This window comes from Nylanderia fulva, unplaced genomic scaffold (assembly GCF_048542155.1).
Source record: "Nylanderia fulva isolate GAGA-0341 unplaced genomic scaffold, ASM4854215v1 Scaffold21, whole genome shotgun sequence".
In the NCBI taxonomy this organism is placed as follows: Eukaryota; Metazoa; Arthropoda; class Insecta; order Hymenoptera; family Formicidae; genus Nylanderia; species Nylanderia fulva.
In genome coordinates this window covers 1,240,441-1,263,503 of record NW_028190275.1, presented here as the reverse complement: position 1 = coordinate 1,263,503, position 23,063 = coordinate 1,240,441, and the positions used below count along the sequence as shown (strand labels likewise).

At 35.6% G+C, this 23,063-nt stretch overlaps 5 protein-coding genes across 11 annotated transcripts in view; 4 read left to right on the top strand and 1 right to left on the bottom strand.

Annotated features, from left to right (window-relative positions):
• Positions 1 to 17: 17 nt before the first annotated feature.
• On the top strand, positions 18 to 8,475 carry LOC146723286 (4-aminobutyrate aminotransferase, mitochondrial-like). Of its 2 annotated transcripts, XR_014924654.1 has the most exons (12): positions 18 to 173; positions 1,186 to 1,313; positions 1,552 to 1,719; positions 1,968 to 2,054; positions 2,138 to 2,333; positions 2,421 to 2,593; positions 2,683 to 2,823; positions 2,915 to 3,072; positions 3,146 to 3,414; positions 3,500 to 3,616; positions 6,615 to 6,769; positions 8,130 to 8,475. XR_014924654.1 is itself a non-coding variant. In XM_085482668.1 (10 exons), exons 1-10 carry the CDS (start codon positions 110 to 112, stop codon positions 3,610 to 3,612), a joined length of 1,497 nt encoding a protein of 498 aa, XP_085338794.1. In that variant the 5' UTR covers positions 21 to 109; the 3' UTR covers positions 3,613 to 6,076. The 2 variants fall into 2 exon arrangements, 1 of the variants encoding a protein (XP_085338794.1); XM_085482668.1 differs by lacking the exons at positions 6,615 to 6,769; positions 8,130 to 8,475 and having other exon boundaries at positions 21 to 173; positions 3,500 to 6,076.
• LOC114939777 (VPS35 endosomal protein-sorting factor-like) lies at positions 3,255 to 9,009 on the bottom strand. The gene is made up of 18 exons (XM_085482660.1): positions 8,708 to 9,009; positions 8,462 to 8,549; positions 8,119 to 8,331; positions 7,889 to 8,048; positions 7,562 to 7,770; positions 7,328 to 7,458; positions 7,028 to 7,204; positions 6,594 to 6,938; positions 6,413 to 6,513; positions 6,140 to 6,321; positions 5,933 to 6,076; positions 5,666 to 5,829; positions 5,426 to 5,588; positions 5,148 to 5,340; positions 4,929 to 5,068; positions 4,699 to 4,860; positions 4,361 to 4,627; positions 3,255 to 4,266 (listed from the first exon to the last, which is right to left on the bottom strand). The coding sequence occupies exons 1-18, from the start codon at positions 8,722 to 8,724 to the stop codon at positions 4,180 to 4,182; spliced, it is 2,943 nt and encodes a 980-aa protein (XP_085338786.1). The 5' UTR covers positions 8,725 to 9,009; the 3' UTR covers positions 3,255 to 4,179.
• Positions 9,008 to 10,927, top strand: LOC114939781 (SUZ RNA-binding domain-containing). The gene is given in 5 exon segments (XM_029314194.2): positions 9,008 to 9,378; positions 9,773 to 9,837; positions 10,001 to 10,181; positions 10,254 to 10,316; positions 10,318 to 10,927. Coding segments are annotated over 5 exon segments (480 nt in total). The 5' UTR covers positions 9,008 to 9,333; the 3' UTR covers positions 10,444 to 10,927.
• A 577-nt stretch (positions 10,928 to 11,504) lies between these two features.
• LOC114939778 (late secretory pathway protein AVL9 homolog) lies at positions 11,505 to 17,634 on the top strand. Its single transcript, XM_029314190.2, has 9 exons — positions 11,505 to 11,848; positions 11,944 to 12,141; positions 12,233 to 12,461; positions 12,551 to 12,740; positions 12,817 to 13,345; positions 13,431 to 13,565; positions 13,652 to 14,040; positions 14,178 to 14,266; positions 14,608 to 17,634. The coding sequence occupies exons 1-9, from the start codon at positions 11,780 to 11,782 to the stop codon at positions 14,823 to 14,825; spliced, it is 2,046 nt and encodes a 681-aa protein (XP_029170023.1). The 5' UTR covers positions 11,505 to 11,779; the 3' UTR covers positions 14,826 to 17,634.
• A 792-nt stretch (positions 17,635 to 18,426) lies between these two features.
• Positions 18,427 to 23,063, top strand: part of Tlk (Tousled-like kinase) — a 45,363-nt gene continuing 40,726 nt past the window's right edge. For 2 of the 6 annotated variants that reach the window (XM_085482665.1, XM_029314183.2), the window contains exons 1-2: positions 18,427 to 19,385; positions 20,946 to 21,339. In XM_085482665.1, coding sequence (XP_085338791.1) covers positions 21,309 to 21,339 — 31 coding nt within the window. In that variant the 5' untranslated portion in view covers positions 18,427 to 19,385; positions 20,946 to 21,308. Of the gene's footprint in view, positions 19,386 to 19,611; positions 19,977 to 20,945; positions 21,340 to 23,063 lie in introns of those variants that run through there. The other 4 variants (XM_085482662.1, XM_085482664.1, XM_085482666.1 and 1 more) reach the window with 4 other exon arrangements.

Here is a 23,063-nt window from a genome sequence, read left to right as displayed (position 1 = left end):
CGCTGGGTGACGTACGCTATCAGCGCATATCAGTGGTCAGTATGACATTATCTCTTTCCCAGAGAACATCGCAGAGAACAGCCCTTATATTCTCTCATCTCGAACAGAGATGATCCTTAACAAGTGTCATCGTGCGCTGAATGCGCGGACTTCGCTTCGACAGCTGTTAAACGGTATTTACTTTAATAACGGTATTTAATTCGTACCTTCCGTTATGGAACTTTAATATAAAGTGACGTAGAGATCATAGAAGCTGATGGAGATGCTGTTTGACACATTGCGGATGTTACGTGGATCATAATAAAATCTATAAATTTGTTATGTAAATTTTAACTCCAGGTACTTTTTGTTGTTTTAAAGTTTTGTATGCGGAACAACGAACAAAAAATATTAAATATATCGGGAGAATCATTATATTGATTCTTATTGTATTTTTGATATTTTTCACATGATATCTTTAGTACATAACATTTTTACGCATATCATTTATCTTGATGCACCTATCGTTATCTTATCTAAAATCTCATTTATAAAGCAGCGCGCACTCTCTGCTCAAAAAACAATATTTAATTTTGTAGATGTTTTCGTGTCAATCTCGAATTTTGCAATATTAATTTTAAATTGCATTATATGCAATTTTAGAAATCTAAAACTGGAACAAACAGAATTATCTAAAAATTAATATTTTAATTCATATTGTTAATAAATTATTATGGTAAAGTTTAATTAATAATAAACTTCTAACGATCAAGATTAATATTTTCATCGTAATAAAATTAATAGATATTAATACATAAATATTCGTATAAATATTCGCATTTATAGATTTTGTTATGATCGAGATATCATTACATATTTTTTATTTTTATTTTATGTTATGCATTGTCGCTCGTATCTCACACACTGTAACATAATGATTCGCGAGGGGTTAAAATGCAAAATTGCTGTAATATATCAAGCAATCATTTTTAACTGGTATCAATAAAGCTAATCGTCAGAGCTGTTGGACGAATCAGCGAGTTAAATTAAATTGTCGTCCTGCATGAAAACATCCAATAATCTGTGTATAGACATGGCAAGACAAAAATGTAGGGAGAAATACATTTTTATAGAACATACACATTTATATAAAAAATAAGAGAATATGTAAATGTTAAAGAATAAGAATATAATATCATTGTACAGGCGTTGCAATAACGTGGAAGAGATGCTTGAGTAGTTCAATGTCGAGAGAACCAAAAGGACCAGTGGTTAAAACGGAAATACCAGGTCCACGATCGCGCAACTTGTTACAAGAATTAAATACGATACAAGTATGGCATAATTAATCTAACAGCAATAAAATATAATCCTATAATTTAACTTACAAATGTGCTTCTAAAGCTATGCCTTGAATTTCTATTCAGAGTAGAGATTTATATATATATAATTTTAATATTGATAATATATCGATATATAGAATTATAGCTTATTATACATTGATAATAATATGTAATTTTTTATAAATATGTTCAGCAGAAACGAAATAAGTTACAATGTTGAAATCTTTAGCAAGCATCTTCCGTACAATTCTTCGTAGACTACGAGAACTCTTCCGGTAATTACATAATAGATGTAGACGGAAACACGTTGCTGGACGTTTATATGCAAATCTCGACAATGCCCTTAGGATACAATCATTCGGCAATGTTGAAGGCTCTTGCCGATCCCGTTAATCAAGTGAGTAATATAAAACCGCTTCATTGCAAAACATTATTTTTCTCACATACATATACGTGTGCAATTTAGCTCTTCCACAAAATATAATTTAAATCATTTATACCACTTATAATAAATCTATATCACTTTTACAATACTTGATAAGCTTTCAATAATTACATTTTCTCAGAACATCTTATAAAAATTATCTTGCGTCACATGCACAACGTTGAAAATAAAAAATATTTAACACTTATGTTTCTTTTCAGAAAATGATAGCAAATAGACCTGCATTAGGAAACTTTCCCGGAAAAGATTGGCCTAACAAATTAAGAAATATTCTGCTTAAAAAGGAGGTATCTAAACGTTTAAGCTTTAATTTATTTTTTGTATATTTAATTGTTTGATTTAATTGTTCCAAATTAATTACTGTCGACAGGTTGCTCCACCCGGATTATCGAACATTACAACAATGATGTGTGGTTCTTGTTCTAATGAAAATGCTTTTAAAAACATCTTTATTTGGTATGCCCAGAAACAAAGACAAGATAAACCATTCACGAAAGAAGAGATCGAAACGTGTATGATGAATCAAGTTCCTGGTTCGCCACGATACTCCATCATGTCCTTTAAAGGTGCGATATATCAATTAATCAATCAATCATGCAAGAGCAAGTCTTGTTATTTAATAAATAAATTTCTCGATAAATTATTTAATATAGGTAGCTTCCATGGAAGAACCTTAGCTTGTCTCTCAACAACTCACAGCAAGTACATTCACAAAATAGACGTGCCAGCTCTCGACTGGCCGATCGCCTCTTTTCCAGAATACAAATATCCTTTGGATGAGAACGTGCGAGAAAATAAGGAAGAAGATAAACGTTGCCTTGCGGAAGTAATTGGTCCAATCACAATTTTTAAATACCTCTGTGAATGTTTTATATTACATGAGAAAAGATCTTTCAAATTTGACAAATATTTCAGGTCGAAGAATTATTTGAAAAATACAAAAACGAAAAGAAGGTACCAGTGACTGGTGTGATAATCGAACCTATTCAATCAGAAGGTGGTGACAATCACGCGTCGCCAGAATTCTTTCAGGAACTTCAACGCATAACGCAAAAGGTGAAGTGTAGCTCATGAGACAAAATTGTATCTCAGCTTGCGTTAAAAAAGATGTGTTAATTTTGCTAAAATATTTGTTGAAATATTTCAGCACGGAGCAGCATTGCTTATTGATGAAGTGCAAACTGGTGGTGGACCAACGGGAAAAATGTGGTGTCACGAACATTTCAAATTAGATAGCCCACCAGATGTGATGACTTTCAGCAAGAAAATGCAATTAGGCGGTTATTATCATTCGGATGACTTGAAGTAAATTTTTTGTCATGTCAGAAATATTAATATTAAAAATTATTAACAATTAATTATGCGTCGCATATGGTAGGCCGAAATTACCGTATCGCGTGTTTAATACTTGGATGGGCGATCCAAGTAAAGTGGTACTACTCGAAGCGATCTTGGAGATCATCAAGAAGGAGAATCTTTTGGATAGAGTTACGCGCGTTGGTGATTATATTCTAAAGCATTTAACAAATATACAAAAGGACCATTCCGGTGTCATTAGCGCAGTGCGTGGACGTGGAACTTTCATAGCGTTTGACTGCGCCTCTTCCGAAATGCGAGATACAATCATCAAGAAACTTGCAACTAAAGGTGTGTGATTGTAACGTGTAAAATATAACTGCAAAAAATATCTTCTACGTTTTATTTTATGTCATATTTGTATTTGTGTTTTTAGGTATTATGGCAGGTGGATGTGGCAGTCAAGCTGTGCGATTGAGGCCTGCATTAACTTTTACAGAGCATCATGCTGATATATTTTTGGACGCGCTTCGATCTGTCCTAAAATAACAAGGTTAAATTTATTGATATACTATGTTTTTCAAATCAAATATCTTTAGAATCGATATGTTGGCAATGTGTACAAAAGTATTCATTAGTTTTATAATGAATTAAAAGAATAAAAAAAACTTTATATAAAAATGACGTGAACTAATAATACGATTCTTATATTTATTATATACATACACAATGTATATAAAATGTTTCAAAAAAATATCAACAATTAGACAAGATTGTATTCTTATATTATTCTGGAATTCGCCGAGCAATATTTCCATCGTGTAAGAATATAAATTATGTCGATTATTTAAACGTTTCATATTTTGTAGAATATTTATTTTTATATATAATTTAGAAAAGATTATATAAATTCTATATAATGCTAATTGATACAATACTAAATTAACAATTATAGCTCATTCGCTTTTGTTTGCTATTATTTATTCGACGTTAATATTTTATTGATCGATTTGGTAGCTAAAAAGTTTATATTGCACAATAATAAATTGTCTTTCGAAAAAAAAACTGCTAATGAAAACTGTGCTAATTTAAAGTGTATTGTATTGTCGATATCACTCATCTTGACATTTTCCTAAGTATTTCAGCAAAATGCCCATATTCTCGATGATGACTCTTCTGTGTCATGTAAGCTTTTGTTCTCATCTAAGCAAGAAGTCATGAAATAATTAAAGATCGCATTGGTAGCAAAATTATGCATAAAATATTGAAATCCCGATTATTGCAAATATATATTTACTGTCACTTTAGGATCCACCGAACCATGTCGTTGTGATAAATTCCACAAATTTACAGCCATGTTTGCTAGTGCAGGATCTCGTAAATCTGCACGAATAACAAAGCAATTAAACAGCTCAAGTGCCAGAGCCGACCGTTTATCAAATTGCTCTGTGGATCCAAGATACTTTAGATGATTTAAAATTTCTTCAACTATCTTGGAACAAATTTTATTGACTTCGCCAATAAATTTCTGATCTGATCCATATAATTTATCATTTGAATCAACCTAAAATGTCATATCATCATGTTGCGTCTATTTACTTATCTCTTTAAATATGTACAAAAGCATAAAATTACCTTGTCAATATGATAAGGATAAGTTTCCTGCGCTACAGTTGAGAGAAGATCGAGTACACGTAAATACAAATATGGCTTAATTGAGGTATTCTCTTCAAAACAACGTTGAACTGCGTTTAGCAAACCTCTCATCAAATACAAGACGCCGTGTTCTGGACTGTCCTAATATAACAGAACAATCTCTCAATTATATTATAAAATTAACATATATAAGATATGGATGTACATACCGGAACTACCAGCAATGTTGACAAAAAATTCGACAAGTATGAGAGCAAATATGGCTGCGAACTTTTCTGCCTTCCATCGATATCGATGGTCTTTGGCATTTCAGGAACTAAACTTAAGGCGGCTTTGAAGCAGGCATCGGCTGAAAAATGCCCATTTACATACATAAAAGATCAAGAAAGCAATATATTAAATATTAGAAGAATTAACTTGTCTCATACCTTGACCTAGACATTGATTCAAGAGAGCGACTTGTCCAGATAAAAGATATAATTGAAGACGCGTGTGGACCAAAGTTAATGATGGTATAGTGATGAAACAGAACGCAGCACAGGCACGCACAAACGCCGATGTTCTCCTCGTATGATGACCACGCACTATCTTTCTTGTATCTACTGATAATCTATTTACACACTAAAGAAAAATATAGAAAATTACTGTGCAATCAATATATAAATTAGAATTGTTGATAGAGAGGATAATGTAGTAATATGTATACCTGTACAAGTTGTATATGAACACTGTCAAGATTAGGAAACGCCGCTCTAGCTTCCGCATAGAAGCTAAGCTGCTTCTCAAAATCACGACCATAATCTACTCGTTGCACCAAGCCGCATATTAATTGTCCAATCTGTCGTTTCTCATCTTCGACAGTCAAAGCACTGTATAGATTTATTAAATTTTAACAATCAGAACAAAATTTACAAAAATAAATTAAAATACAAAATAAGTAACGCACCTAACAGAATCATGCATAATTCTTGCGATAAACATAAGAGCGTTTATGATAATAGGATCTGTAATGGGTCCATTCTGCGCACTCAATCCTTCTATAACAGTTTTACAAACTTCAACCTTAATACTTTCCTTGTGAAACAAGTCAATTAAAGGCAAAAAATTATCCTAAAACATAAATGTAAAATAAATCCTAAATTTAATATTTTAAAAAATGGTTGTTTAATCAGTTACAAATAATATAAACGAATGATAAAAGAGCACACTTTACCATAGCAAGCAGTGACTCAAAATCTTGCGTGTGACCAACTATCTTCTCAACAATATTTTGCAATTGCGGATAATAGTTTTCGAAGGCTTTGTTCGGCCGTAGATGGTCTATTATTTTACCAAAAAATAAATTGAGCTCATTTACCTGTAATACATACATATTATTAATAATCAATAATTTAATAAAGCAATTATTATATAAACTTACAGAAAAATGTATGACAGTGAATTGAATCCAAATCTCAATGCAATGCATAAACTTGTTAGGGTCTGTGAGATCCGTTATATATTTCCATATTATATTAAGCACTGATTGACAGTCTTCTTTTGGTGGAGATTCTCGTACAAGACACTCTCCTAAACTTCTATAGAGCAAATATTGAGGATATCCTACCGAATTGTTCAAAGGAAAAGTTAACATCTTTTAAATTAAATATACATATATCGCTATATTTCTCGCTTAATCTTTTAATCTCAATACCATCGTCTTCGCTCCCTACTATTAAATTTACAAAGTCCATAGCACGTGCGGCAACATACGTAGGTTTAAATGCAGTCAATACTGTATTCAATAATAATGATCTGAAAAAAGTTACATATGTATAGAGACAACTAAATGCGAGATTAAGAATGAATAAAAGATATTTAAAATAGATATTTACCCATTCTCTTGTTGTTTACAGCGAGACAAAACTTCCTCGAGGAGACTCTCAGGCGATGTTACCACCAAAACTTGTACGATCCAATCCAACGCTGGTGAATAAAGATTCAAATAGGAATGTAGAGTGAGATTCTGCTTTGTTAATTCATTCTTCACAGCAGGTCCAAATAGCTGCTGGTAAGTAAAAAGAAAGCCGTAGAAATTTTCTCGCACAAATTCCAAATCTGATGTTTTGTTCAATGCCAATCCCACGCGACATAAGTAACATCTCGCGTAAACCGCTATCAATGGATTTCCGATTCCTCTTATCATATGAGTTATACGTAATAGAGCAGTATTAAATTCGCTGAAACAAAATATAATCGTTTTTAATAGTTTAATTTTTATTTGAATCGTTTAAACTTTCACGGTATTACCAGTGAAAGAGAATCTTACCTTGTTGTTAGAAAACTGTAAGATTTTATTATCGCCATTTCTACATACAAACGAGGCACTAATTCGCGTATAGAGGCTATCTTGTAAAACCAATTACGACACGTTTCCTTTGCATTCTCAGGAACCATATCAGGCGTAAAATTGTCGGGTAAACTCGTAGGTACTTTGCTTCCCGGCCTAAGAAAAAAAACGTTACTATTAGCAAAATTTAATAACATAATGTGTGCGACATTATGTGAAATAAAAAAATAAAATATATGCAACTTTAAATACCAAGAATCTCTTTTGTATGATACTTACTTGTAGTACTCAGCCTTTACTTTCAATCTTTCATATACAAGCTTTCCAAAGATATCCAATATATCAGTGATGAGAACAAACTTGCTTGGATAGAAAGCCATTACAGATGTATCTACTAATACTTTGGCACACTGAAAAAATTATTTAGTATTAATTTCATATATATTTTTATTTAATTTAAGCTTCAATTTAAACTTTATATAATATATAGACGATAAATGACGAAATAAGAACCTGTATTGCAATTTTGAGCGCCTTTACTCTTTGATCGGAATGCCATGCTTGTACTAGTTCATTATTTAGTTGCTCAATTCGCGCAGTATACTGCTGCTGTGATAAGTCCAACATTTGTCGTACAGGGCTTTCCTCAAAATCATCCAATTGCTCCAATCGCGTTTTTACTTTGTCAACCATCGAGCCACTTGGCTGAACTTTTACTACAACTGTGATAAAAAACTGTTATATATTTAAATTAAAAATTAGAACGTATATTTAATTATAAAATAATATAGGCTATTTTTTTATAAAATTAAAATAAAATTATCTTGAAAAAGTAAACACCTTTTTCTCCACCCGGTAAGAAACTAGTAACAATTGATAGTTTCTCAGAAGTTGTGTATTTACTCAATATAGCAGACCGTCTAACAGACCATGGCTCAACTAATTCTTCCGCTGTATCTTTTAATTTTTTACTAACTTGTGCAACATTAGAATAATCCCACTACAACATAAATAATAAATATGTAAAAATGATCAAGTATTTATAGAAGCATCAAAAGATTATATATTACTTCATCTGCAGCCATTTTGGAAAGAGGATCAAGTTCTTCTCGAGCAAACTGTGTAAGAGGATCAGATCCATCCAAGGAAGGATGGCTTAGCAATGGATCGCTCAATGGATTCGTAGGAACTGGTGTATATGTCGGTGTTGATACTCCAGTGGAAGAACTGGTACTTGTACTTCGTAATGCATTGCGTCTAGTTGAGTTACGTCCCTCAATTAACTACATATAAAAGAAGATATAAAATTCTTATTATAAAAATTATATTTATATGAAAAATATTTGACATACAATATTTAGGAAATGTATTTATGTAAGATATATATAATCTAATACTAAAATTAAATCTTACAGTGATTACAACTGGTTTTAAAGGATGATCTATAGCTTCCTCTAGACTTGCAAATTTTACAGATCCATATTCCGTAGGTTTTGAGATCCTGTAACAAAGTTTTTTTCTATAATATAAAAAGTCATTAAAGCATAATCACACACGTTCTTGTTGCTCGTGTTTTGTGAGATCAAAGAGACAAATTATTCCAAAAATGATAAAGTAATAACACATAGATACTTTAATATAAATAAATTGTATCTTCACCATTCTATCTCTGTCATATTTGAATGCTCCGAAATATTGTTCTAAGTGACAATATAATCTACTATAATGATAAATGACAATTCATTATGCGGCTTCCAAATTTGACATTAGAAAATGCGAATTCGCGGAGTCGAAGCAAATGTCAAATAACTTTCGACTCCGTTTTCACGTGAAGTATCACGTGACACTAGTCTCATTCGTCGCGTTCATTGGCTGCCTAATAAGGAACTTGCAAAGATTTCTTCAAATCCTATTATTTCATAAGTTTCCATTCATATAATTATTTAATTAATGACGTAACGTAAAAACTATTTTCAACATCGAAATATATATATATATATATCTCGCGTCTCTCGAAATCTTTAAACGATAATTAATGGAGATTCGCGTAATGGGTGAATGTCAATTTGCAGATTGCACAGCTGTCGTGTCTCGCGAAATATGAAACGGAAAACGATTCTAACGAACCGCCAATGCGGCCTTAAATGAGCCTGAGGCAGCACCGACATCGTTCTCAATTTTAACACATCGGTGTTCCGTTCTGCCCAGTCCTCCTAGCACGCTGTCGATCGCGTACGGTTCGCGAAATCGAAGATTTCCGTGAGGAGACTCGCGACACGTCAGCCATGGACGATGTTCTCGAGAGCTGGGAGCAAATAGAAGAATCCAGTGTAAGGGATGCGCTTGAATTTTCCTCGTCCAAATTAAACGACGAATGACTCTCGTGTTAACCTATATGCATGCACGCGCGAATTCCTTCGTGTGCAAAGTTTTTTGGAACGCGACGAGAAAATTGTCGTCTGCTAAGATGCTTCTATCGTTTCATCCTTGTATACAGATTTTTATTTATTTATTTTTTACAAAGGGTTGTAGTAATAATAGCTCGCGTTACCATAAGGACACATTCTTGTTTGGAATGTGTAAAGTTCGAGTTTGCATACAAATAATTTTTTTTCTTGGTAAATCAATACATTTTCAATCGAATTTATTGTTCCAATATTTCTGGAAATCGTTTATTATCGCATACTACACAAGAAAATAACGTAAAGTTATGACTGATTTTAGACTCTTGATAAAAGATTGGAGGCCCTTCAATTGGACGCAGTAGATGATGAAATAGAATCTTCTAGGTGGGCTTCGACAAATATTTTCACATTCTTCTTGCTTTATTTTTTGCCAGAGTTATTAAATATATATATATATATATATATATATATATATTTCTATTATGCAATTTGCTATTATCTATCATATATATATTATTACTTATAAAATAACTTTTTTTGGATACAGATCTAGTCATAACACAAATACAAGAATGATCATTTTGGGAGAAGATGGTCTCAGATCTCAGTACGTAGCTCCAAAGCCCACGGTACAGATATTGAAGAGAACAACTAGAGATTCACGGGGAAGCGGTGATGGGCCATTAAATGACGATAAACCTAAGCAACCTATCAAAACTTTGAAACAGGTATGCAACATTGTCTCATTTAAGTTACCACTTATCCTATTGAACACATAAAAAGATAATAAATTACTTCAGAGAGAGCAAGAATATGCAGAGGCACGGAGAAGGATTCTGGGAGAGGAAAAGAGTCCAGAAGAAAAAGGTGATCCCGGAAGTTAACAGAATTCAGTCAAAGTCGACCACGACAAATGGCAACTATCCCAGCAATGTAGTTCGCATGCCTGCTGGCCCGGACGGTACTCGAGGTTTTAACGTACGCAGGTAGCGCGTCTTCCAGTTAACTTTTCTCACCCACCTTTTTCCTATTCTCCTCACTCATTGATATGAGAAAGGAGAACGGCTATGAGGCCGATTGGAAGAATTTTGCACTCTGAAGAGAGCGAATGGAGATCTTCAAGAAAAGTTCTATCCCGCAAGTCACCATGCGTACATAGGTACAGGAACCAAGAGAGAACGGACTTATCGAAGCAATGATGAAAATATAAGAGAAAAAAATAATTACATATGTATATATATATATATATATATATATATATAAAAATCAGAGTTACATCTCGAGCGATGCAATGGGACGGAGGCGTGGATTCGTCACATGCAAATAAAAATGTTTATTTGCATTATTCATAAACTTGTAAAATATTCAAAGTAAAAATCTAATGGATTGTGTAATAAGTACCCTTGAACTGTGTAATAAAAAGCTCCTTGTATATATATATACACATATATAAGTGACAACAGTGTATGCAATATGCCGAGTGTTTTGTTATTAAATCGAAGATACTTTTAAACAAATCTTTTATTGATATCCAAGTAATAGGATATAAGCGTAAAAAAATTATATATTTTTATAATTATATTACAATATTACTCTTTTAATACATTAATCATGCTTAGAATAGTACGAGAAAATGAGAGAGCACGATGATTCATCGTGCTTATTGAAACAGTATCCCTCCGATAACTGCATCATATATGTATTTTTGACATCGATAATGTATCCAATATGACATATATATTTATATATATATATATATATATATATTGGATATATATAAATATATATAAAAGTTTAAGGTTGATTTACATTAAATAGAATAGAATTTTTATGTAAAAAATATATATTATATCGTGACTGTCGCGTAGTTGCGCCGCATCTATAATATTTCTACACCGTGACTGTACGCGCCATTGGTGGGGTAACAGATCACAGACATTTATATATATATATATATATATACTAAGCAAACATAGATATATGATATGTAATATAATGCGTCAAATACATATCCAAAATCTGTATAATAAATCAAAGAATATAGACGTCTATTTTCTTTGATAAGTATATCAAACATTTAATTTATATCGCTTATGTTGGTAACCGTTCCGCTATGCGATAACGATATATCTATATATATGTGTGTGTGTATGTATACGTTTGGCGCATGTCAAATCGCGCGTGTCTGCCGCTCCATCGGCTCGTCTCTGTCGAGAAAAATATTTTTTGCAGTTCTGAAATGTGAAATCGGCGAATTGTTCGTGGAAAGAAGTATCTGGGACTCGGAAGTACCGTGGCGTTGTTTTCAATCGAAGGCGAAATAAGGATGGCGGAATCGAACGGGCCGATTCTTCATGTCATCGTCGTCGGGTTTCATCACAAAAAAGGCTGTCAGGTAAAAAAATCTGTCGATTAACCTGTCTCCCAGTTCTGCATTCGTTTCTGCCTTTCAATCACATCTCCTCGCGCTAACGTAACGTCACTTCTCAGGTAGAATACTCGTTTCCACCTTTGGTACCTGGTGCGCCTAACGAATGTCCCTTAGGATGGAAGTACCTGCCTACGCTTGCCCTGCCCGATGGTTCTCACAACTACGACGAGGACACAGTCTATTTCCATTTACCTAGTCTTAATGATCCAAAACGTACGATATATGGCATTTCGTGTTTTCGACAAATACCTGTAGAGGTATGTAAAGTGTATCTTGCGTGCTAAAACTAATTCAATTTTTATTTTAACTGATTATCAAGTTGAGATTCTCTTTTTACTATGTTTACAGAAATTAAAAAATCGTACTTCAGATATAACAAGAGGCACTGTTCAAAAATCAGTATGCGTGCTGAGTACTTTACCTTTGTATGGGCACATTCAAGTAAAAATGGCTCTAATAACACATGCATATTTTGATGAAGGAGATTTTAGTAAAGTGTCCTTATTAGAGGATACTTATCATCATCTTAATTCATGTATGAGTAGCGACAGTCAGATTCCGCCACAAATTTTTGTCGGTAATTATCTATAAACAAATTTTTAATTGAAATTATATATAATTTAGAATTATAATTTACACTACATATGATATTTAATTTATTTATAGGTTTGTCTGCAAGAGATTTTATACTGCAATTTCGTCATAAAGTATTGCTCTTATTTAAATTACTCTTGCTTGAGAAAAGGATAGTTTTTTATCAATCACCTGTACAGCCATTGTGCGCTACTATATTGACTCTATTGTCATTGTATCCTGGTATGATCGAGCATGGTCTTCAACAAGCAGCATGTGTCAGGTATTACAGAGACAGTTCAATAATAAAAAAAATCTCAAAATTGATCAATTGATTGATTAATTCTTTATCTTTTCAGACCATCTAGGCCAATGTCTCCAATCCCAACTTTTGACGAAGAAGAAATCTCGATGAACAATGTCGATTCCAATTTGTCATCCAGCTGTATTGTTAAAGATAATATATCTAAGGCAAATCATGAGCAGTGTAATGATAATAGTAATAGAAACTCCTTGTGCATCAACGATAACAAGACTATCGAGTCCATGGAGGGCAAGTGCTTGGATGGACTGCAACATGCAACTCTGCAGAAAAATAACAATGACAATGAAAATATTAATATGAAAGTCATCGAGATTGAGTCGGCGCAAGAATGCACGGAATATCTGGAGGAAAGCAACTCCAAATATTCGCCACAATCGAACGAAAACGTACATAGAGTGCATAGTGTAAACGCAATCACGCTGAATACGGGCGATACGGATAATAGTTTACCGCGCGATACGAGTAACGATGCGCTCTCCGATGCGAGATTGACGAATAACATTACACAAATCGCGCATATTAATCCTGAATTGTGCGGCCTACCTTTGGAGTTATTTACAAAGGTAATAATGCTTATTACATCTCATATATATATATATATATATAAGAAAGTATTTTGCATATTGTATAAAAAAAATATACTTCTAGGGATACCTCTGCTTGCCCTATCTCTCTTTACCCTATTTGGATCTCTTGGGAGATGTGAATGTTAGAGGATATATAGTGGGTGCTACAAATGTGTTGTTTAAACAAAAGAAACAGCTTATTGACGTGCTAGTTGAAGTAAGCGTAGAAGAATAATATTGAAAATTTATATTTTTTAATCGAAATTTAATATAAAACGATTTGACTTTTTGTGTTATTTAAAGGTTGAAAATACGCGGATAGAGGCAACCGATCCCGAACTGAGACGACAGTTGCATCTTACTACAGAGGACTTAAGATTCGCAGATTATGTTGTGAGGCACGTGGCCGAACCTCGGAAGGATATCTTTCTGGATGGAGTAGGATGGGAGGGTGGCGACGAGTGGATCAGAACGCAGTTTCGAGTGTACCTGTTGAGTATGCTGCGTACCTGTATGCAGCAGGACACCCGTCAGTCGGATCATTATAACGCAGCATTTGTATCCGCGTGGCGTGCGACGAACAACTATAAAGCGTGGTGCAACGCAAGTAAATCGGAGATACTTAATATCGAGCCTGGTCATCCATTTGCTGGTCAGCTGTCAGTGCAAGATATGAAATTACGCTTGTCACAGTAAGTAGCAAAATCTTCCTATATAAAATATGACAATTTTCAATTTGCAATGCATGCTTTATTATTTTATTTCTAATTAAATTGTAAGATATGGAAAATATAAATCTATTTTATATATGTATATATTCATTTTGCAGTACGATGCAAAATACAGAAAGTGGAAGAAAGTTGAATCAAGCAATGGCATCGACTGGACGTGCAGTGGCGACTACCGGAAAAGCCGTAGGTAAGATTGCACAAATTAAATACAAGTTGGTTAAAAAAATAATATAGAGAGAGCATTTAATATATATATATATATATATATGCGTTATGCATTTAAATATATACACATGCATTTACATCCAATTTTTTTTCTCGTACGTTGAAAAAATAATACATTAATATTTGTTTAAAGAGAAAAGCAATATCAAAAGTATAACTTTTGTATTTTTCTCTTGTTTAAATTTATTTAATTATTGTATTGAAATCTTTTAATCGTGAATATTGTCAGAGCATCCGTTTAAATTAATCTAATGCGGTTGAAATCGTGCGTAATATTACTTTTGAAACTAATAATTTACAAAGGGGGAGCGCTATCGCAAGCAAAAGGGGCATTCTCGAACTGGTGGAGCACGCTAACGACAGTTCAGCCGGTCGATGAAGCAAAGATCGACAATCAAACGGCAAACAACCATCACACAGTGCCCAACACCACGGACAAAGAGTCTATCGAAGACGAAGAAATGAATGTCTCCGCCAATGTCTCTACTAATAACACGGATATTGCCGTAGATTTTGATTAATATAAAATATATATTGACAAGAACCACACACATAAACGAAATTAAAAATGTATAGGGCATCCGTGAAAAGCATAATTCATAACGTAAAGATACGTAAAACTGAAACTAAGAGTTTCTTGCAAGACCTACCTAGGATATGCTTGTTAAATGATTGGATTTTTAAAGGATCTCAGTTTTAGCGAGAAGTAAGAGAGACTAAAAACCGTATATGTACAACAGACTTTATTAATGTGATATGCAACTTTATGGGGAGAGATTCTTTAGATCTATAAGCTGCTGTGTGGGCAAATATTAAAGCAAATTACAAGCTGAAATATCTTGCTCGAGTAGTAAAGTTTTGTAATTTTTTTTTCTCGATACTTTTATATAATTTCCATATGATTTATATGTCTATAAAATATGTGATATAGTTTTATTGCACAAACGATACAATCGTTATAATAGTTTTCAACATTGCATAATTAAGCAATGCTATATAAATCTCTTAATTAATTGTAATTCTTTAAACTGGTAATGAAGAAAGCATTTTTTTTTACAGAATGTATCGATCATGAATCTTGCCCGCTCTCGACAAGAGCAATCGTGTATTTGGAAATATTATCGTTTGGCGTTTATACATATAGAAATACTCTCGCTTAAGAAGTACCTGTATTCTTTGTACATAGAAAATAGCGTTATACTTATGTGTACATCTCGATTATTATTGTAGTGATTTTTTTCCACGGTTTGCATATTATTTTAAACTGTGTTATTTAGTTTATTACTCAGATAAGAGGAGTATAATAATAATCTCCAGGAAAAGTATAAAGAAACACTAGGAAGAAATGTTTGGCACATATATTTGACATGCCAAATCACAGATTGTCGATCATAACAAATCATTTCCATTTACAGGGTTTCAATATTTTGTATTGTCGCGAATAATGTGGATTATATATACGTAGAAGGTATGGAAAGTTTGGAACTAGAACACAAGCAGTATCCGACATAAACGTAAACATTGTACATTGTTTCATAATTCATTTCACTAGGGCTAATCCTGTTATTGACAATATTGCTACCTCCATTTATTGTCGAGATTATTACACCGTACGTATTAGTTTCGTGTACGACATGACGATATCTACGATTCGATAGATCCAAACCGGATGGATAGTTGTTAAAATTGAATCTGTATCCTCTGTATTCATCGGAATAAATTGTTAACTTTACGAAGATCGTGGACGATCATTCGTGGAACGAAGAGAGCTGCCGTTTTAGTCGTAGCAGAATTACGTTTTAATTAAGCTTAGAGCACGTATAGAGCATTTATAGCGCTACTAGCGTAGTCAGTTGCGATAATATACGTATCCGATTAAGGTGAGACATCCTTTTCTTCGTTACAATATTCGTAGAGATATATAAAAAAACACCATGTTTGTAACAATTCATGTAATGATATTAATTTATTCGCTCCTTTTTGGAGCATGATACTTAACTCTATTTTTACACTACTTTTGTGTTATATAAATTTCCAAATCGAACGGCCACATTTGGCGCCAAATGAACACAAAGCTTTTGTTATAAATGATAATTTATATATAAATATATATATATAAAATTTAGAATTAGAAAATATATATGTATATATTTTCAATTCCGTAAATATAATTTTACAAATTTAATATATTAATTATAATCATTACAGAATCGTACGAGATTTCGATCTGTTAGCCATTATTTAATAAAAAGCGATATGTAACAATTATATGAGCTGTTTATTTTGAAAATGATTACATATCCAATTAAGAATAGATATTTTATATTATTTAAATATATTTGAGAATATAACAAATATTTTTTTCGAATAAACAGTTCACATGTCATAATCTAGTTTAAGTTATTTTAAGTACATCTTTGTGATATTCTCTTTCTCTCTCTCTTTTTTTAGTTGTTATAATTTAGGACTGGAATGTTATATACCTATTTTTTTAATTCAACATTTTATACATGCATTGTAGTATGTTTATTTATAGAAATATAGTGTGCCAAATGTGGACGGTATACATTTTTAGGTAAAGAATCGATGTATGAGCGAAATGTATTTTGCAATTTAAATGGCGATAAAAATTTAGGTGGAAAACCGACCAAGCTAGTCAACAGAATGCGTATTAAAAACGTTTAACTTTATACAATGAGTTTTCCTTTCTTTTAAAAACTGAATTTTTTCATAACATTATTATATATTTGAATGGACAGTTTGTTACAATATTTATTACGAAAAATGTACATAGATATTTTTATTTAGGATTATATTATAGAATTTATAATACGCACATTATGTACATATATATATATTTTTTTTTATTTATTACAAAACATTCTTTTTTATTAGCTGTCACAAGATCGCTAACGTAATCTTATTTTCAATATTTGTTTACAGTTCTCAAGACTTTTTCTCTTTATAAAATGACAAATGTAAAATGTGTTCTATATGTACAACTAAAATGTAAATGCTATTTAACTCTTGAAACTTATTGAAACAAAAAAAGGAACAGAATAATGAAATGATCAAATGATTCGACGATGTTTGCACAGCTTTAGATGTTACATTATCGCGAGAGGAAGTTATTTAAGGCCACGTCCCTGTTGGATAATTGAATATGTTTTTTATATTTATAATACACGAGTTTTTGTACAGCTTGTCAAGATGTAAAGAGGATAAAGCATCGTCAACAGAAACATCTTATAGCGTACTGTAACTCTATTGTATAATCGTAGAACCATCTGTCAAAAATGTTAAGAAATAATATATCCAATTCTGAATGTGTCACGTAGTTTTTTATATATAACAACAGATACGAATTGTATTATATTTGTTATATTTATCAACCGACACGTGTCACGTGTTTTTGACAGTTCGATAATTTGACATATCAGCGTACACGTGCTTTTATACATTTATATTTTGTATGCATGACTGTTATATATTATACTTCAAGTAACTCGCTCGCGACTGTGAACGCACCCTTAAAATCTCGCGTAGAGGGGAACGGGGTGACGGACGGTACGGGACGATACGAGAGCTAGTATAGGGAAACGAAAGCGAGAACCGGGGATGATCTCGCCGCGAGCCGTGACTGGTCGGCCGATGCGCCGCCGAATAAACATCGTAGCTCACCGATAATAGCCGAAGCGCCGTAAGGTGCCGCTCGGGAGCGAGACCGAGAGAGAGAGAGAGAGAGAGACGTCGTGCGAACGCCATGGTGTGCGACTGGCTACGTCACTGTTGTCGTCGTCGTCGTGGTCGTCGTAGTCGTTAAAAAATTGGCGAGAAAAGTATCCGGTCGCGTTTACTCCCTCCTCAGAAAGGGTGGAGGTGTCTTAATCGCGAGAGGTGAGCGAGAACGAGGGAAAGAAAGAGGGACCGATACGGCACTCGGCAAGCGAGAGACGCGAAGTTAGCCGCGCGTCTCGCTCGTTTTTAAAAGTCTCGCGTCGCATCCGCCGCGCGGAAGCACCGCATCGTCTCCTAGGCAATCGGAGCGATTCCGTTCGGTGCAGTGTGTCACGTACGAGGCCGCGTGCGCGCGCGCGCTCGCGTGTGTGTCGCGAGTGCCCCCTTCTCTGTGTGTGCGCGCTTCTGTGTACGTCGAGAGGAGAGTGCGTTACGGTTCCTACGAGGTGAGCTTTTTAGTACGAGTACTGTCGGGCGAGAGCGTGGCCGCGTTACCGGTGTCTCGTTGGGGGTCTCTCGCTCGTCTCGTCGTGTCATCGTTCGTCTTCGTCTACGTCTTCGTCGTAGGAGTCGGTCGCGCCCGTCGTGTTGTCCGATCGCCGAGAATCTCTCTCTCTCTCTCTCTCCCCATTTCGTGAATCGTCGAGTGTCGTCGGCAGTTAACGGCATCCGAGAGTGCATCGTGCATCGCGGTCGGCGGAGCCCCGGCTGGCTCTCTTCGCGAAAGAGAAGTGCGCCATGAGAGAGAGGGATAAATCGGTGACTGGCGGGCGGCGGCCATCTTCCAGATGAGTTTTTCCTTCTTTCTTCCGATAAACCGAGCGCGCTATGTCGTGAGAGAGAGAAGCCAGAGGGAGCGAGAGAGATCGTAAGAGACCGATTGATAGACAGACAAGAGAGAGAGAGAGAGAGAGAGAGAGAGAGAGAGAGAGAGCGCGCGAGAGTAGGAAGAAGATATTACATACGCGTTTTATCATGCAACGAGAGATGCGGTGAACGGCGCGTGCTGTTTGGCGGAGTCACGAAATTTCACGAGCGCGTGTCGCCGCTAACACAACCAGTTTTCGCTCGTGAGAAGGAGAGAAACTATCCGCGCGCGCGAGAGAGAGAGAGAGAGAAAAGCAGAAACGTATTAAGAAGTACGTTTGCGTTCTTTCGCGCGTGCGAGAAAGAGAGAGAGAGAGAGAGAGAGGACACACCGGTGAAGCGAACCAGAGCGGAAGACGGAAAAAACGGAAGCGGTGCGGAGAGTCGACCGATTACCGCGCGTTCGTTCGTAATCGCGTCGTTTTCGCGAGCGAAGAAGAGGAGGAAGAAGAAGGAAGAAGAAGAAGAAAAAAGAAGTGAGTCGCGCTCCCGAGACCCCCGTCTGTCTCGGGAGTGCGTTGTCAGCGAATGAATCGATTATTCGTCGTGTGTAACCTCCAAGTCTCCGGCTGGACGTCGCGAGGAGGAGACTGGGAGGCGGCCGGAGGAAGGAGATCCGAGCCATCGCCTTGTCGCCTCGCGCGTCTACCGAAGCCGAGTTTTTTTTTTTTTTTTTTTTTTTTTGGCATTTTTTTTTCCCTCTCGATTCGCGATTGAATTCCAGCCGAATCGCGCGACGCGGTATGTACGTAATTCGGCGATTCCGAGGCCGGTTATGCCAACTGTGCGCTTCGTTGTCTCTCGATCAATTTGCTCTCTTTGAGAGACCAAAGCGGCACCTACGCGGTCGGTATTGTTGCGCTGTAATTTTGTCGACGCGCCGATATCAGGGCCAATAAGGGCCACGAACCGTAAGAAAGTAATAGATACTAGATTTACGCCAAGATATATACACTTCGCGGGACATTCCAGTTACATAGTTGTCAGCAGTTGTTGAAATCCTATACACGTATCTTTAATTGGTAGGATTGGTAGATAGAAACCGAAGATTTTCATGCGATCGTAAGGTTAGTCGCTTTATTAATCGACATCTTTTCACCTGTTTTCGTTTCTCGCGCTTCATTCGCCGCCTTATTTTTGAACATTCCACTCGAGAATCGATTAAATAATCACGTGCATTCGTCGTGCGATTCGGACTTAAATCCGTACAGCTGTCGAAGCCGGCATCTTTGATTTATGTCGGCATCTAACCTCGTCTCGGCGAGCTCTCCTTAGGATTCATTCGAGCTAATCGTCGGCAAAGTACACCGTCTGTTTTTCGATCGCACTTTTTTTACTTTCTAACGAAACAATCGCGTGCCCGCGGAAGGAGAAAAAATCGCAACAAACGTCGGGAAACAAAGTAAAGCGCAACGTCGCGCGTTATATTTTTCAATCGCTCGAATTTTGCGTTCGGATTTATTAGGCATGCCGCCATTATGCGCGTTGCTGTTATACTTGCATTAGTTTTCCCATCTCGCGGCTTTCCTTCCGACGTTACACGCCAAACGAGCAGACGGAGAAATTATTCCCCCGAGAGAAATTTCAATTCAGCGTTTGAACGCATTCGAAAACCTACATAGATGAAAAAAAAAGATTCCCGAGGAGGCTGGCGCGCGCACCGATCCATGTTGATCATTACTGACCATTTTCTCCCGGGTTTCATTGTGCTTTGTAATCGCGCGTTCATGCATTCTCAGACGCGTTGGTCGTTACTTTGAATCGCGTCCGTTGTAATGAATTCGAGTAAACAAAGCTTTTACGTGACGGGACTAAATTTCAAGATCGATTGATTCGTTTCAGCTGCTCTCTTGATTTTTATTCCGATATATAACATCTAACGTCAATCTATCTCGTATTCTCCATTTTTGAGCTCCAAGACCGGAGAACGAAAGAATCCTAAGGGGGCTAATCGAAATGTAGAACAAATTCTTAATTAATTATTATTAGTTTTGTCATGAAAGAAGTGGGTTAACACGCTTTCGGCGGTTTTGTAGACGCGTGGGTGACATCGGGTAGTTGCAGGGAAAAAAGAGAGAGAGAGAACTTGGAAGCCTCCCCGGAAGTCGAGAGTGCGAAAAATTGCGCGGATGCTACCGCGGTGCGGCCCACCCGGTACATCGCGATCGAGAGAGAGTGTGTAGTGTGAGATCAATAATGAGACAGGTGCTCTCATTGGTGTAAAGCGATGCGGCGGAGCTGAGAGTTTTGTCGGGCGGCACTCTGGGGCTCATGAAAAGTGTATCCGGTGTGCGTAACGTCGCCGTCAAGGACCACCGCGTCGCGAGACATTCGACCGAGTTGCTGGATCAGTGTGATTATTATAATGTAGTGCCAACAAAGCAGATGGATAAACAGGGATGACTGATAATTGCTGGAACTCTGGTGGTGGTGAGTAATCACGTCAATCATTTTTATTTTTCTCAGCCGAACCAAAAATTAACAAACGGAAACGTGTCCGCGGCACGTAGACAGACGATATCAAATTAATGTATGTGTATATATCCGTGGGTGTCCGTAGGATTTTGTTCCAGAAGAGAGCATAATTCATGTTTTTGTTTCGTCATTTTTGTTCTTCCTTAATTTCAATTTTTTTTTTTTTTATATTACATATGCAAATAAATTTTAGTGTTTATTCAAAGGAGAGCAAATGCTTAATTTTTTTGCGCCCCCTCTCTGCGGATGCCCATGTATATATATTTATATATAAATAAAAAATATATTTATTATATAGATAATGTAATCTGAGCGATTGAGAGTGACAGATGTCACGCGAATCGATAATTTTGGGAGTCTTCTGACAATTTTCATTCTGATGCATGAAAATACTGACGTTATTTCAGTCTTGCGATGATTAAGAATAAAACGCGATAATAAATCGGGCGACACTCGTCGACAGATCGATCGCTCTTATTACGAGATGTAGATGATCTCGTAAATGAGTTTACGAGATATTAATGCTAAAACTTTGCGGCAAAAACTTATCTTTGTACGTAAAGCGTATATAAATACATACCGCTGCGAACTTTTATATATCCATCTACCTGCACGTGAAAATGTGCGTAAATAGCCTTGAGAATATTTCTCTTTCGCATAAATATCAGGGAAGAATACAATTTTGAAATCTTTTTCTGTTACGAAGGTTAAGCACACGTACACAAGTTTCTTTACGAATAGTTTTACATGGACCGTGAAAAAATTTTATTCAAAGATTCCTCGTTTATTTTTAATTTTAATCAGCTCATTTGTGTTAAACGTAGTTTAGTAAATCCTCGTGGTTTACCGATCTTTTCATTCACTGAGATATAATATCAAAGGTCTCAGTATATTTCGGCCATGTTTTATTCCACGTAATAAATATAAGTTTGTTATAAGGTTACAATTCGTGACACACAAATTCGACGAGTTTGTCACAAGTTTATCATTTTATCTCGTAGCGCAAAGTCCTGCGGAAGGAACTTTCTGCGGAATAAGAGCCCCACTAAGTCTATAAACCTCGCGGGAACTCTGAACTCTCTCTCTTTCCGATAATATTACGTTAAACAATTAATGCAATTGATTAATAGCTTTCGATTTTATCGCGAAAATGCGGAAGTATCGATACGCCGAGAAAAAGTACTTTGCGTACCCCGGAAATAAAGTACCGGTTTCTTTTTTTCTTTACAGGAACTTATAGGAAAGCGGAAATTATTGCGCAACGCGCTTAATTTTTTTGCATCTTGCATCTTTTACGTAAAAGTTGCACTCTCATTGATCTTCGACGAAATGCGACGTTTTTTTCATCGCGAGAAAAATATATATGCATATGCGATCAAACGAACGTTAAAATATATATTAGATTCTTACAAAGTCACGTCTAATTAGTCATATTTCTATAAATACTGCTAGTCGTGATAAAAGCGACGATAAAGTCGCTCCCTTCTGGCAGCCGGCGTAATATATTCGCTATCGCGTTCTCTTATACAAGTCCCCGACATACCCCGTCGCGAAATATGGATGTTTTCTCGATACCAGCATCTCGCTTGACAGAGATCCAAGTATATTCGATGACATACTTTTTCAGAAGCTGCACAGATGCAGCGACGACGACGATTGACGGACTGCGCGCGCGCGCG